General features: G+C 45.2%; 1 protein-coding gene across 1 annotated transcript in view; it reads right to left on the bottom strand.

The window, feature by feature from the left end:
* Positions 1–15,926, bottom strand: part of VILL (villin like) — a 34,152-nt gene that overhangs the window by 4,317 nt on the left and 13,909 nt on the right. Inside the window, exons 4-17 of the mRNA XM_083823719.1 lie at positions 14,924–15,120; positions 12,920–13,028; positions 12,523–12,633; positions 10,937–11,136; positions 10,770–10,848; positions 9,825–9,923; positions 7,448–7,601; positions 6,349–6,449; positions 5,562–5,699; positions 4,840–4,998; positions 3,588–3,767; positions 2,881–3,026; positions 2,046–2,190; positions 1,116–1,304 (exon numbers count right to left, since the gene is read on the bottom strand). Of these exons, the coding sequence (XP_083679845.1) occupies positions 1,116–1,304; positions 2,046–2,190; positions 2,881–3,026; positions 3,588–3,767; positions 4,840–4,998; positions 5,562–5,699; positions 6,349–6,449; positions 7,448–7,601; positions 9,825–9,923; positions 10,770–10,848; positions 10,937–11,136; positions 12,523–12,633; positions 12,920–13,028; positions 14,924–15,120 (2,007 nt within the window). The remainder of the gene's footprint in view (positions 1–1,115; positions 1,305–2,045; positions 2,191–2,880; positions 3,027–3,587; positions 3,768–4,839; positions 4,999–5,561; positions 5,700–6,348; positions 6,450–7,447; positions 7,602–9,824; positions 9,924–10,769; positions 10,849–10,936; positions 11,137–12,522; positions 12,634–12,919; positions 13,029–14,923; positions 15,121–15,926) is intronic.

The following is a 15,926-nucleotide window of genomic DNA, read 5'->3' on the forward strand; positions in this document are numbered from 1 at the left end:
ACGACCAGGTACATGTACTAGATATACTGGCAAGCTGATGGCTGTGTTTTCCTAAACAGCCAGGAGATGTCAGTTCTTAGCAGCACCATCCAGCAAAGATCCCCAACGAGAACAAACAACATAAACACAGGGACTGTAGAACAAAAACATTTAGACCCAAAACTGAGAAAGGAAACACACACACCAGATGTTTCTGGGATGTTAGCAGTTCGGATGGCTTGTCTGTTGTTGTTAAAACTGCCTATAGGGGATACGTTTAGATGTATATATTTTATAAGTTGTGCCCTTGTTTTTTAGCAGTTCTTCAGAAAAATCAAGTTTTGACCTTTGTTCTAAGCATCAACGTTGTTTTAAGGATCAGTGCTCTAGGAGCTGCTGTCTCATCTGTCCAAATACAGCTGTTAGGACAGACTTTCTACACCTTACTGACTGCACAGAAAGGTGATGCAAATTCAGCTACAGGAGAAAAATCTCTGTATGGGATTTCCTGCTGTGTGAAGTCCCCTGGGTACTTTCACCCACTGCCCTGGCTGTCCTCCCTCAGGTTCCAGTGCGGAATTTATTCACAGCCCTTTGGGCAATCAGAAGATGAGATTGCTTGCGAATGGGCTGAACAATGATGCTTGTAGAAAATACAGGAGAGAGAAGGGACAATCAGTGGCAGCCCACTGTGGAAGGGTCTGGGAAAACACCACTTAGGAGCTCAGCTTTTCCAGCTGCTCATCATCCTACAGCTTTTCCTTTCCTAAACTGTGCACATAGGTGCCATCGTGTGTCAGGAATTTGGGTGCAGCCTGGCAAGCTTGCTTCCACATGAGACATTCCAGGTCTATTAACCACCGAAGCTCCTCCAGGGTTGCCCTTTATTCTCAATAAATTCTGTGCTGCACCCCTGGGTAGGCTGGACCAGCTGGTGCGTGGTCTGGATGGATGAGTGCATCACTCCTTCCTCCATACAACCATGCTGTACACAAAACAGGTGTGAGTTAAAGCACATTTACTTATATTTGCGGAAGCCCATTTCACCAAATAGGTACTTTTTGCTGATGAGGGAGCAGAAGCTGCTGAGGGAAAGGTCATAGGGAAGGTTTGTACCTCACACCCCAGCAACTTACACTCCATTTGTAGGGGTCCCAAGCGTTGAACCATCCTGTGAAGTTGAGGGGTTCACAACCCTGCTTCACCAGTATTATTGGAGTTGCCAAGTCTCTCCCTGCTGGATGGGTCTTGAGATACTCCTTGGCTGAGGCAATTGCCTCGTTCCTCTCATATGTGTTGGAGGCTTTGCCAACCCAAAGGAAAATCTGAAATGAGAGAAGGCGTTGAAGACCAGTGAGCAGTTAGGACCTGTGCAGACACAGCTCTTTGTTCTCCCGACAAGTGAAATGGAGATAAGACTGCAACTGTTGTTTCCCAATAGCCACCTGGGATTTTTATCTCAGATTTACTCCCAACCAAGAAGGATTTTGCTTCTGAGACAGGCACAAAGCATAAATATTTCAGAAAATAGGGAGAAAAGGAAACCAGGCTGGAGGAGGGAATGAATTTGGCCCCAAAACCTGGGCCCCAGGTTCAGGACTATTCGCACTAAGCTTGGGAGAGCACCCTTTGCTCTCAAGAAACATGGGAGCTGATTGCTTTTGGTCTCCTTCGAAAACATCTAGTCTGGGAGTAGAGGAGAGGGAAGGAGGAAAAACTATTTTCTGTCTCTAGATTGTGTCTGAAACCATCCTGTTTAGGAGGAACTACATTCCTCACACTGAATGTACACACTAAGCAACCTTGGCCAAAGTGCTTTGCTTTCTGTGCCTCAGTTTCCCACTTTTCAGACAGGCTAACAATAGTGCCTCACTGAAGTGTTTTTACCTGGGTGAGAAGAATTAGACATATGTCTGCTTGCCTGACCAGGCATCAGGAAGGGTTTAGACACAGGGCAGAAGACATATGGCCCTCATTTTCATGTTGAGTGACAGATTCATATAAATTAAGCCATAACCTGTTTGAAAATATGTCTGGAAGGTAGGGGAAGTGGAATCTGTGCTGACCTCTTCCCAAGTGTCTAGCAGCATGACATCGTCTTCGTCCAAGTCTTCCTGGCAGAAGCCCACCACTTCTGTCATGATGAACCTCCCCGTCTGGTTGGAGCACTCAAAGAGGCGAGGCTGGTAGTGTGTGATCTGCTCTTGAAACCTTCCTCATGCACAGCACAGAAAGAAAAAGCAAGATGAAAACGTTTTCCCTGTGGATTACCTCTGGGCCCTGCCACTACTAGTCATGATCATGCAGGATGAGATGAAAATATGGCAGCACTCGTCAGAGGGCCTGAAATTCAGCAATGTCAGTTCGCACAAGATACTTGGCCCATTTTTACTATTTTTAAAGGTAACTTTTTCCACCCAAAGGCAAAGGCATAAGAACCCTTCCCTCCTTGTGGGGAAGAGCCTGCTGCCAGGTGAAAGCCACATCAGATCACTTGGTTGAAAAGGAACATGTCTCTGGCTCTGAGGGCTGGATAATTCCAGGTTGTTCAAATGCCAGTTCAGTTTTGTTAATCTTCTGGGGGTGCCCATAAGGCCAGTAATGGCTGGAAATGGAGAATGTGGGTCATGTAGCCCTTATAACAGGACATTAGATGGATTTACGGTGAGGAAATCCATCCAACCCAATACCCAAAACCAAGACAATAGTCATCTTGGTGCAATTTCTGATTGTGTCAAACCAAGATTTTGGGAATAAAATCTATATCTCTAAAATTTCTGATCCAGTGCTTGCTTTGGTGACGATGTGGAATCAAAGTACTTACCCACCTTCCTGCAAAGGTCTGATCCTTTACCTAATGTTCCCTGGCCAAGCCCAGAGGAACAACCCAGTCACTATTACCTCTTTTCACTGGCGTAAGGGGCTTTGCCTCCCAGCGCTTCCCAGAACTCTGCTGGCTCTTGTCCCTCCAAAATGGTGTGCTTGTCCCGTCTAGAGACGATGTCGGCCACCATCTTTGCCATCTCCCTCTCATCTCCGCTGCAGCCCTGAGTTCAGGACAGAAAATTGAGGATGAGTTAGTGGCAGGCTGGAGAAACTTATCAGTGGGGCCAGACTGTCTTGATCTCCGCACTGCTCCAGAGAGTTTTAGACCTGCTTCAATGCTTTTGAGGGTCTCATATGAGCAGGTCACTAAGAATCTATTTCTAGTCATTGAAGGGACAACCAGTGCAGTCAACGGCATCTGGGGCACAACTCTTCTCATCCTGAAGCAGATGACTACAAGAGGTTAAATGAGCGTGCCCAAATCTTGCTAGTTTCTTACAATTGGATAGCCTGGGGTGCTTTATTCAGATGAAAGCTGTATGAACATGTAAAATGAGGTGAGGTGAACCCCAAGGTGGGTTACTTCTGAAGAGAGAGAGCTGTCTTACTGCTAATCCTCCACAGACAAAGCCTTCTCCTGGGTTCACCTTCTTCCACTGAAATTAATGGGCTCTGTGCCCAAGGCTATACCTCCACAGCTCAGTGGAGGCAGGAGACTCAAGACCCACATCAGCAATTTCATCCCCCCGGGGCTGCCTCCCCTGGGATCATGGTGGTCTCACCTTCCCACACCACAGGTAGCAGACTTGGTTGGTGGCTAGCAGGAAGACGTCATTGGAGTTGAGAGAAGAGGCTCGGGCTGGCACCTCTGTGGCCTTGGTGTTCATCTCGCTTGTGCCCCTCACCTGGAAGAGGCGGATCGCCGGCTCGGGCGCGCTTTTCTGGGCCCGGCTCGTGCCACCCTGCAAGGCAACAGAGGGAAGGATGGTGTTGGGAGGTGAGGGTGCAAATCCCGGGTGCAACTGTTTTGAGGAAGAAGACTTGGTCTCTCGGTCCTCCACACAGCAACAGACCATGGCCCAGCTCAGAGCAGTTGAGGAAATCCAAATACTTCTGGTTCCAGGCCACAATAAAACCCACATGTTGTAACACACAGACTGCTCCCTGGTTATTCTGTGTTTTGACCAGCTCTCGTCAAGACACTCAGCAGATATTAGCATCTGTAAAGCACTTGCCATGTAAACTGGGCAAGGCAGCTGGATTCAGATTTCCAGCTGTGCTCTCCTTAGCTGATCATATGCTGTGGAAGCTTTAAGCCAACACGGAGAGCTGAGGGCAATCCCCCTCTTTCCCAGCCATTTGCAGTGTCTCCACCAGAGATGTTGGCACCCAAAACAAAGTGGGTTAGAAGTTAATGTGATGTAACTCATGCAGAGAAAATTCAAACCATGTTAACTGCTTGCTGGGTATTTTGGAGGAACCCCTCTGGAGGCAGGCCCTGAAGGATTGTGATACCTGTAATTTACAATACTATCATCCTATTGTAACTGCAAAATATTTTGGGATAGAGTTGGAAAGAACATCACACATTAACATTGGAGCTCAGGGGTGGACAGCTGAGTCCAAGCCAGTCAAGGATTGTTCCCCTTTGTGTATTTTCTCATGTGGTGTTGAGCTTACTCACTAACTTGGGAAGTTAGTATGGATAACTCAGGTCCTGTGATGTTCCTACCACACCAGAGATGGCTTCAAGGCTGTGGAAATCAGCCCCTCTATGTCTTAGTTACCCACCTGTAGGGTGAAGGTGTGTGTGGGGGGGTGGGGTTGAAGACACATTACAGCAACGATGGCTCTATTTGCACCCACAAAGGAAGAGCTAAAAATATTCTACCACGTTTCCATGCCAGCCCATACGGACCTGGCAGGCTCTCTTCCTGAATATCAGCCCATTTTTCTGGACTATTTCCATTGTCACTGCAAATCCATCACTGGTGCTTTCACCTTCCACTGACCATGCACACAAAGCCAAGTTACCTCGTAAATGATCAGCTTGCCCTTGAAGATTGCCAGGAAGTGTGCTGGCTCCTTGCCCATGGTCACGCGCACCTGCACAGCCTCGTCCCCGTGCTTTTTGTCCAGCTCAATGGCATTGAGTGCACAGGCAGTGATTTCATCCACAGAGGCATGGCGACCCTGGGGAAGAAGATGCAACATGAAACATGATGAGGGGAAGGGTGTAAAGCTCTGCAAAGTGTAACATCTTGTCAATCCAAAGCCCTGTGTACAATATAATGAGAGTAAAAAATGACTTGATTTTTACATTTTAATTATTTCATTCTTTTGAAGCCTGTAGGATCACATTTTCAAAGCTTTAGAGAAAAGCATGCATTCCAGGAGAGGAAATTAAAATTTAAAGAGCAGAGCTATTGGTATTCGTATACTCACTAGACCCTAGGAGCTGAGGCCTTAAAGGACAATCTGAAAGACCATAAAGTTTAACCTCTGCATTGTAAGCCCTATAATCCTTCACCACTTCTATATGACATTGCTGGCTCTCAGCCTGATGCTAGCTTGGGCTCAGTGTCCATGCAGCCTACAAAGCAGAGCTTGGGATGTTTCCAAGTGGACAATTGATGAGCAAAGGACACGCGAGTTCTTCTGGATGTTTTGCTTAGGATTTTTGTGTGCAACTCTTTCTTTGAGTTTTAGACTTCTAGCAGACACAGCACAGTCCCTCCTGTTTCAGTTTGACCTACCTGCCACATGTAGAGGACATAGTGAGGCCTGCCTGATCTGAGGTAGGTGTACAGGACCAGGTAGCAATCGCCTCCGTAGAACTGCCCATATGTCTTGGGATTCACTGGCTGCATTTGTAGGTCTTCAATTCTCCACACCTAGTGTGAGAAATATGTTGGTGAGCAGCAGTGTAGTCAACGTGAAGAGAGAACAGCCCCTTTGCCAAAAGACCACTGAAGTTCAGGTCTTCATCTGGAAAGACAGCCCTTCCTCTCTCTCCTGGATGCCAGCTTGTTTTTCCCCAGCTTGATTAAAGCGCTCGCTGGCAAAGTCACATCTACCTAGTGACTGTCATAATATATGTGCCATAGCTGAACAGTCAGTGGCCCTCAAGGAGGTGGAGCTGCAGCTTCTCAGACCCATGTCCCATCTCTCAACTAGTTCTGTCTTCCATGGGAAGGAAAATGAGAGTGGCCTCTGCTCTGCACTGACACATGTAATACGGACTGAACTAAGGGACAGTGTGAGAAGGGAGCTGCCTGATTCAGCCTCGTGCCCTGTGCACATGGCAGGAGAGGGTTCAACTTGGTGGCTACTTTGCTCTGGCGGACATGGGCTGGAGGAGAAATGCCCTAGAGGTAAGAGCTGCTTGGTTGGAGTTTGTAAGCAGATTGCTCTGGCCACAGCCATGCTTCTTTGGGGAGGATAGGTGGGCACAGCTCATACAGCTGCTGCGTATGAAAAGGAAGAGAAGTTTGGAAACACGTTGATAGTTGCATCCTCTGTCAGCCAAAGGAGCTCTCTCACCTCAACGTCCCCAGAGGCATCATCCACCATTCTCTGCTCAGCTGCTAGCTCTGGTCTGGCATGGAGCTGAGTCGTGTCAAACTTCACCTGCTCCACCTTGGCTGCATGCACCAGCAGAATAAAAGCAGGAACCCAGTGAATGCACAATAACATACAAACCCTATGTATCACCCTCGTGCACACACACATAATCATTATGCATGTAAGAAAAACTTGGTCTGCAGTAGGCAAATGTTGATTACAAGAGCTCACACACTCCAGTGTTGATCAGTTACAGGCTGGCAACTGCCCATATAGCACTTTATTGGAAAGTTGTGATGATTGGCAGATAAAAATAGAAGTTATCTCATGACCAAAAATTCGTAATTGTTTTCCAAATCTATACATATTTCCCTCATTTTTTGAATGCTACTTTCAGAACTAGAATGCCTACGGTTCTTCAGCTCATGATAAAGAGAGTATTTATGGACAGCAGGGAGAGAGAACTTGCAAAAGAAGGGTATTTGTATCTCCAAAGATATTACTGATGGAGACATTCAGCATCTCTGTCATTTTTCTCTCTGTCAGGAAGATCTCTCTCTTCTGTGTTTACTCTTTGGGGTTAATGCCTTGCAATATTCACTTCAGCAGCATGATAAATGGGGGCACCATTTACACTGGTGTAAATACAGAATAATTCCATTGACGTCAGGAGGGTCTTGGGTGGATGCCAGTGTAAATGAAAGCAGAATGTTGTTCAACACTTCCTTACCAGGTTCATCATTAGCCCTCTCTAAAGAAAATTAAGAAGTTCTACAAGCGTGAATTTTCTGCACACATTTTTCAGATGAGGTTGATCTTCTGCCAGCATTCACATTTGGAATAAGTGGCAGTTTGGTTTATACAAAAAGCCCCAGCAATTTTGAACATTGTTCAATTGCTGAATCATTGTTTCTACTGAGGAAGGTGGAAAATACAGGACATGAGAAGAATGTGCACTGGATTTTCAAAGGGCTGAGGACAGGGAACAGTTAATGTGAATGATGTTATTTCAGCGGTAGTTTATCACAGGTAGCGAAGTCAAATGCAGGGTAAGTCATGGCTCTGAAAACATACTCACCAGTTTTGCCAACAGTATAGACCTTGCCAAGCCCTAGTGTTTCATCTTTTTCTGTCCACTTCTGGAAGAGCTGTTTGAACATGGCTGACTCTGCACCATCGTTGATCACTTCAATGTTGGTAGAAGGAGAGTAGCCTTTGGCCTGGATAAAACCCTAATGGGGTAGAAAAGGGGCATTAGTGGGGACACATCAAAGTTCTCATAGACATGAGAAGAAGTGGCCTAAACCAGACCCAAAAGCAAACTTCCACCTGCAGCTGAACACAGCAGCATAACCAAGGGCAGGATTCACCCCAAGATGAAGACACTTGCATTCAGACTTATGCAGATGTCTACAAATTTAGAGGACGGCCAGCTGGATCACATCCTAAACTTAATTTATGCATGGTATCTAAGTCTTGAAGAAAATCTAACTCAATAGGTCTAATGCACAGCCTCCTTCTATCTCATTCAGCTCTGTAGAGAGTTTCTGGTCATAGAACCAGGAGTGGAGGGAGAGGGAACAGTGATGGAGTGTGCCCATGACCTGAGAGCCTAGTTTAATTCACTTCTGTGCCAAAAAGACCCTCTCTAAAACAGGGATCCTGTCCTCCCTTCGGCATGATAGAGAGCATGCATGCCAAGATAGTGAAAGGATGGAGGAAGTTACATACCCCAGAGTGTGGCATGTATCCTGAAGGGATAAAACTCTCATAAATCTCTGTGTTTTTTTTTTTTTTTCCTGAAAACATATTATTTCTTTGAAATAGAGCAGCTATTGATTTAAAAGAGTGCTTCAACAGAGGTGCTTGATACAATGTGATAAGGATGAAAATGGTCTGTGTTCTGCCACAATGTCAAAGCCATTGCTTGGTTTTTGAGCACTGCTCTCCTGTTTATCACGGCAGACTCCAGGATGACCTGGAGGTACAATGCTGACAGCCACGGTTCAGGGAAGGAGCCTGAGTGTGGGCTTTCTGAGCATTCATCTTCTGCTGTAAATACCGCAGCCACATACTACCCCCCAAGGAAAAAGCAGAGCAGATGGTCTTCCCATCCCTCCCACCTGCCACGCTGAAAGAAAGAGATATCTGTTGTTCTACATTTGTAGCTCAGGGCCAGAATTTGCAGAGCTAATTGCCTATAAAAAGCATCTGGGTTAAGCTTTGGAAAGGAGCACAGAGGATTGTGAGATAAGTTTTAAGTCAAAGTTCATCCAAGCTTTTCTCCTCTGGGACAATAGGTGCAATTGGTATTGAAGTTGGGTATCTCCAGGTAGGATCTCACTGAAGATGCGGCCACTGAGGTTCGGTATCTCCAAGTAAGATCTCATTGAAAATGAGGCCATTTATGGTCTTCACGTAAGTCAACAGAATTAAAAGCTAAGTTCCCTTGTAGTCTTCATTTCCATCTGCAAGCTACCATGCAAAACTACCAAATGCCTTACACGCTCAGGCTCCCATAAGGCTAATTTTGTCTGAATGGAAGTGGTGAGGCATGCTCTGCCAGAGAATGACTGCATGGCAGTCATCTGAAGGAGCAGCACAGGCACCTGTGTGCTCTGCTGGAGTGTTCTACCTTAACAGGAGCCATGGTTTTTCCACAGGTTGACCGATCTGAGTTACTAACAGTTAATAACAGATCTCTTTCTACCAAGTGGAAGAGCCCTGTGACAGCTTCTAATTCACATGGGCCCAACCCCATCAACACTCTGAAAAATACTTGTTGCCTGTAATGGACTTGGGATTGAGTCCCATAGCACCTAATATCAGGTGTGTTTTTTCAGAGAGCCCAAGAAACTGAGTTCCCCACTGACTTGCTCAGAAGTATTACACTTGGTTGGGAACCCAAGACATGCCTTTCCTGTTCAGAGCAGTGATCCGTGCTGCCTTGGACAGTGTCAGTAAGAGATGCTGTTCAGCAAAAACATGTGAGCCTTGTAACTATTTGCAAAGTGATCCCTTCATTCTCCCTAATATTCACAATATAGGGACATGGATGTTACAGAGGCTATAAGAGCCTACCCCCTTTAGTATCTGTTTATGGACCCATTGACCATGAATTGGCCTAATCCTTTCTCAGCCCTGCTGATACTCTCTGCTTCCGCCATCTCCTGAAGCAACAAATTCCACAAGTCTACCACTTACCACGTCACAGTGACACATATTCTCTTTTACATTTTCTTTTCTTTAACCAATTTCCTCTTAGTCAGACAGCCCTTAGTGAGAATTGCTGAATAACTATTTTAAATTATGTCATTGCACCTCCCATAGAAGTTCAAGCTCTTTCTCTGTTATTACCCAGGCCAGCTCCTCAAGACCTATTCTTAATTGTAATTAGTGGTCAGATCTAGATTAGCGCTTAGTTAACCTCCTACGACATTGTTTGCACTACTCACCACAGCTCGAGTGAAGGCTGCTTTTTTCTCTTCCTGGTTGGAGGCTTTTCCTCTCCAGACATAAATCTTAAAGCCACCTTGGTCTAAAATGTAGCAGTCCTGAGGAGAAACCAAAAAATATATGTAAAAAGATCTCTTCAAGTAAAGATCCTAATTTGTAGCCTACCCAGGTTGGCTTCTTGATGAAGACCTAGATTAGATGTAGATTATCTCATTTCCTTGACTTCCAGAGTTTTAACGCTGGCAAACCATTAGTAGAGGCAACACAGGATGGATTTACTGGTTCAAAATTGGGCTAACAAGTACCATCAACCCTAGACCTCTTCTTCATGACTATTATGTGTCCCCAGCACGAAGCTAAAAGTGTTGCATCAGGATCCTGAACCCCAGCAGGATGAGATGGCTGCCAGGCAGCCTGTCTCCTCTGCAGAGAGCTGGTGGTCCAAACTGACAACCCACTGTGAGACCAAAGGATTCTTGGTTTTCAGGCTGGGGGAACGTCATTGAGACTAGTCACTCCCTACAGCAGGAAATTATATCTAAATTCATGATTTTTTGAACACAGTGCTAATTTGCTCTGAACGCTGCAGATGGAGAGTTATAGCAGAACATCAGATATTAAGAAGCCTCGTTTCTATCTGGAATTTATTCCTGGCCTCCAGCTTTGACTCTCCTTTTATAATGATTGCCAAGGTAACACTGTCCTTGGCTGACAGGGTGGGTTTGCCATCTCTTGTTAGAACAGCTTCAACCCACTGCCTGCCTCCGGCCACTGGAGCTGTAGGCAGAGGCTAAGCTGTCTTGTTTGGGGAGGACACTGTTAATCTGGAAGGACGGAAGGGCTGCTAATTTCCAGAAAATTGAGGTATCCTATAGAAACAGGTGCTCAGCTGAACATAAAGAGAACCACTACATCCTTTTATTGCTATAAGGGCTGCCTTTCACCTCGTGCTGGAGCAGGTCCTGTGTGAGAGGCCGGGTGGCTATCTCCTGTACCACCAGGTCATTGTCCTTCTCGTAGGCACTGAAAGACAGAGGTAATGAGTAGAGCCAGGCTGCACAGCACCTGCTGTGGCAAGGGATGGGGTTTGGAGGCCCAGCCCCAGACTTACTGGTAGAGCCGGACGTTTGCTTTCTGCAGCTCGTCTGCTTTCGTGTCCGGGATGGCATCTCGGAGCTCCCCACGCCTCTCCCCCAGCACCATCTTCATGATCTTTAGGAGGTCTGGGGAGTCTTTCTCATTGTCAATGATGCCGATCTGAGCACGGCCACCTCTTTCACTGTCCCTGATGCTACGAGCCAACGCGAGGCCCTGCACAAGGATCATCAGGGGATTAATCCTGATCCATACAACAAATTCAGCAAGCATTGTGTCAGACCTAGAGCACTGACTGAGGACTAATAGTCTAAGACAGATTACCACAGCTCTCCAAAGATGCTAGTGTCCTCCAGATTTTGCTATTTAAAAAAGAGGATGCGTGCTTTATGCCTGTTTATTAACTTAATCTCAGAAAAGTACTGCTTAGTACATAACTATTGGTGTCTGGTCTCACAGGGCGCAGATATGCAGTAGCCAGAGCAGGTATTGCTTATGTGTGACAGTACACAAGCAGGTCCAATAATCCTAAAATATTCTGGGAGAGAGACACGTGCTGAGGACAATGAGGCTGAATGCTGCAGAGCTGTAGGACCCTGGTTGCCCTGTGGTGACATTTTACATTTAAAGGTTTCAAGTATTTGAAAAACATGGATGTTTTCTGTGAAAAAAGTGTGAAATACCAAACAAATTATTTCCATCTTCCATTTATTTTTTCCCCCCTGTGACTCTTACCACAACAGATTTTAAAGGGAGACATCTCTCTTAGACCTAGGAAATGACCTGTTTGATTGCCAGGCCTGAGATGAACCATGGTCTGTTCTTCTAGTCTTCCCTCTGTCTTGCTCCCTTTCCTCTCAGGAGTTTCTCTGTCTCACCCTCTGTTGGCTCTTCATCTCAACCCATCGTGCCCTGGACAACTGCCTTCCCTGTGAGGTCTCCCCCAACCCCAGATCATCAGGTGCCATTATGTGAAGAGCAGTCCCACTTGCCTTTTAATGTGTATAATGACAACCATCAGATTTGCTGATGACCTGTAGATAAATCTGGTTTATTACATCTCTATATCGCAGTTCCTCTATCAGTAAAATAAGGATTAATGATCCCTTTGTAAAGTGCCTTTATAATTAGGGATCTGACCTATCAAAACCTGGTTTATGCGTTCCTGCTTGTCTCATACTGACCAAGCTGGAATTCCCTGTGATGTAAAAATAAACTGAAATTCATCTACCCCCGGGTGAATTAAATCTACTGTTAAATCTACTGCAGTTAAATCTACTGGTGCTACTGACTTTTTATTCTTATGTCACACAAACTACAGGTCACAGAGGGCTGGCGATGGACCTCCCCAGAGGGAGATGGATGCCTTTCTGGAACAGTGGATATCAGTGGATGAGGAAGTAGAAGATTTACTAGGATTTTCTCTGTTCAGCTCTGTGTTCCTGGTTTTAATCAGATTCTCACTGTGCAAACACTGAATACTGTTTCCATCTTCACAAACACTGAGCTCTGTATGTGTCTCTCTCTCTTTTTTTATTTTTTTACCCAACCCGTGATCAAAAAATACCTCCAATAAACCACGGTGCTTTTGCCTTTACTCACCCTGGATTTCTCAGCAATGTTGCAGTTGGGTCCGTTCCACTGGATCAGCACTTTCCCGAGGTCCAGCAAGAACACATCACCCTTATTGAAGCTGTCCCAGGAAAGCGCTACCTGTTGTGAGGAAATGAAAAGGCTCGGCGAATGGAGCGGACAATGAGAGCCGCAGGAGACAAGTCACAGGCATGGAGAAACTGCCCTGGGGACGTAACAACTGGTCTGCAACAACAGGATCATTTTTCTAGCACTGAGCCAAATGGCTTTTCTCGGGATTATACCAAACCCCAGTGAGGATGCTTGACCAGAAAAGAGCTATTGAGCAGGCAGACCTGATAGAATATGGGTGTAGGAGGGGAGGGAAGGAGAAATGATCCATAAGGAGAGGAGCTCCCGTGCTTACTTCTGTGGCTGTCACATGCTTCTTCCCTTTGACATGAAGAAGACGTTTGATGTTGTACATATTGATCTCCACATGCTTAAATCCTGAAGCCACTCCTCCCTTCTTGTAGCTGTTGTGCAACAAGGAATAAAGAGTTAGAGTTAGTTAGAAAATAAAGTCCCCTCTATCCTCTGAGAACATCTCAAGCTTTTGTTGACAAGTAAAAAATCTAGAGCTAATATCTCAAAGTCCTAAAAATGGAATGTGAAATGGTGCTGTGTTGCTTCACTCTACTGTTCCTGGTCCCTGGTCAGACAACAACTCCTCACATTGTCCATCCACCCGGTGTGGGTGTTGCTGTCGTGCACCTTGATGTGTGTAGATGAACGGGCAGGTCAGGGATGGCAATGGAGACATAACACAACCAACCTGAAAGTCCCATTAAGCATGGCAGTGGCACCTCAGAAATTTTCCATAAACAGTCAAATAAAAAATGAGCCATGTTTTGCAGACAATATATTTTTTGCTAAAATTTGTTTTTATTCAAAATAGGTGTTCTGTTTAAAGCAGCTTAGATAGAAAGTTGTTGCCATAAGCAGAACAAAATGCTATTGTAAAGGGATACAGGACACCGTCTTTCTCTCAGATGTAATCTACCAATTTTGTTGTCCTTCCATCCTTGAACACACACTTTGCAATAGCTGCTGTTAGCACTGTAATTGTCTCACTGCATGATGCCATCCCTCCCTCCCTCTGCAGCTTTGCAAGGAGGACACAATCACATCATGAGAGCACATAGTCCCTTAAAGAAGTCCCGGAAAATTTTAACAGTTTTTTGGACAAGTCTAACCACTTTCCACGTATCCTAGTCCATTCTAGAAATTTAACCCAATGTTCATGCTTCAGGCCTTAAAGTAACAGTTGAAGCTATCTAATTGCCATTTGTGGGAAAGAGAGGTGATTGTTGAGAGTTTTATAGCTTTGCTATGTGGAAAATAAGTATGTTTTATTATAGCTTGGAAAAGACTGGCAAATGTGGTCAGGCTTGTGAGTGATTCACAGTGCTTTAGACTTGTTTGGCACAGTTCTATGAATCCACAGAAGGATGCTCTGCTGATTAGTCTACCTGCCAAGGTGTGGAAAGCCTGTTTTAATTTCTCATTCTGACTCAGACTTCCTGCTTGACCTTATGTATGTGGTTTAGGCCAAGATGAAGTCTAACTCATACTGATTTCAGAGCCAGATAGGTTTCCAAATAGACTTCTATACCCAAATGCTTTTGAAGGTCTGAATTTTGGTCCTTCATTGCCCTTTACTCATCTTTAAAATGAGGGTAAAAGCACTCTTCTGTCTCAGAAAAGGCCTGAAGAAACTCATGCGAGGCTTTAGAGATGTACAATACCGAGATACTGAGAGCAAGACTGGGTAGAGTCTGAGGATGGGTTTTCATCTGGGTTTTCTTCAGCTGTTTAAAAGCGAGGAACTACTTCACTGGCCACTTACGGCCAGCGAAGGTCCTCCTGGAGGACGTCTTTCGGAGTCACCTTCCAAAGACCCCAGAGGGAGTCATGACCACAGGTTTGGACTCAACACCAGAGGGTTAACGCAATACTATCTTTTAGATGGCTTAGTTCAGAGAGTCAATCTTTGCTTTCTCTGCAGGAAAATTACTCCCAGCGTGAGCCAAATCAACACTTCTCCTCAAGGTGTCTATTAGTTTAAAGTGCTGTGGATGGGCATATTAATCTAAAGTGTGTGGAGGAGAGGAAGGAAGACCTTACAGTGAAAAAAGGGGAGGTTAAAAACCTTTTACAGCAAACATCTGGGAAAACAGTCAGTAGATCAGAATGACATGGGTCCAGTCCCAATGCTTACAGTTAATTTTTTCAAAATGGGAAGTTTTTCCTCTGAATTTTGAACAATCCCAGTGCTCCATTTTTGAAATGTTGATGCCTCTGAGACAGAGGGAAGCAGAGAAAGCCCCAGGGACCGTGACGTTGCTGCAAAGCCTTTTATGCTACTCACATAATGCCATTGCGAAAATAGCTTTGGAAGGTCTCAGACTCGTGTCCCTGCACCTCCCGGTGCTGCACGGGGTTTCCCCTGAGCGCAGTGTCCAGCTGGGTGACGTACATGGCCGCGGCACCTTGCTCATCCTGAGACGAATCCTTGCCAATCCAGTAATGCAAATCCACAGCCGTGCCACGAGAGGTTCTTTTGCTCTGGAAGAGGCGAGAAAGCTGAGTGAGGGCAAAGTCCAGATATCTGCAGCAAATAATGCTGCTGGGCAAGGGGAGACGGGATGGAACCCTATAATGTTCCACAGGAGCTCAGCCTGGAGCCAGCGACCTGATTCAGGAGAATACGGCTTACATACGTATTGCACTGAAGCATGTTTGTGTTGTATATGCTTTTAGGACTCTTGCTATCAAAGAAAACTGAGCACCTGTGAAAGTCCAAAAATGTGTGTGTTCAACCTGTCCTAGTTTTGTAGAGTTTGATATTAAAACTTAAAGGACATTCTTCTCATAAATCGCTTAAAAAAAAAAAAGTAATATGCACTGCTATTTATTTGCCTGGAGATACTATCCTTTCTCCCCCTTTCTCTTTCTCATATCGTGCTACATAGTAGCACCAACTGCCTGTGAATTCCTGCTGACTTGCAAAAGAGACATAACTCCAAAGGAAGCTGAGCCTGTGTGTGCATGCTGTGATTCATCTTATTACAGAAAAACCCAATAGCCTAGAAATAAAAGGCAAGCGATCTGAGAACAGGTGTGCTTACTGTTATGTGACTTGCGCCAGTTATTTTTCAGCACCTACTGTGTTAAATCCTATCATCCATGCCTGGGAAAGATAATAGAAGCTCATTTTATAAACTCGATTTGACACTAAGTTCTGTTTATTTGCTTTGTGCAGTGATACCGCGGTGTAAAACACTAGAAGAACTTGAATAAAATACAATTCAGTTCCTCTAGGCACAGCTGATTAATTTGTGGCAAAATCACTCAGTTTAATACACTGCTAT

The sequence above is a fragment of the Anser anser genome, assembly GCF_964211835.1.
Source record: "Anser anser genome assembly, chromosome: 2".
Classification (NCBI taxonomy): domain Eukaryota; kingdom Metazoa; phylum Chordata; class Aves; order Anseriformes; family Anatidae; genus Anser; species Anser anser.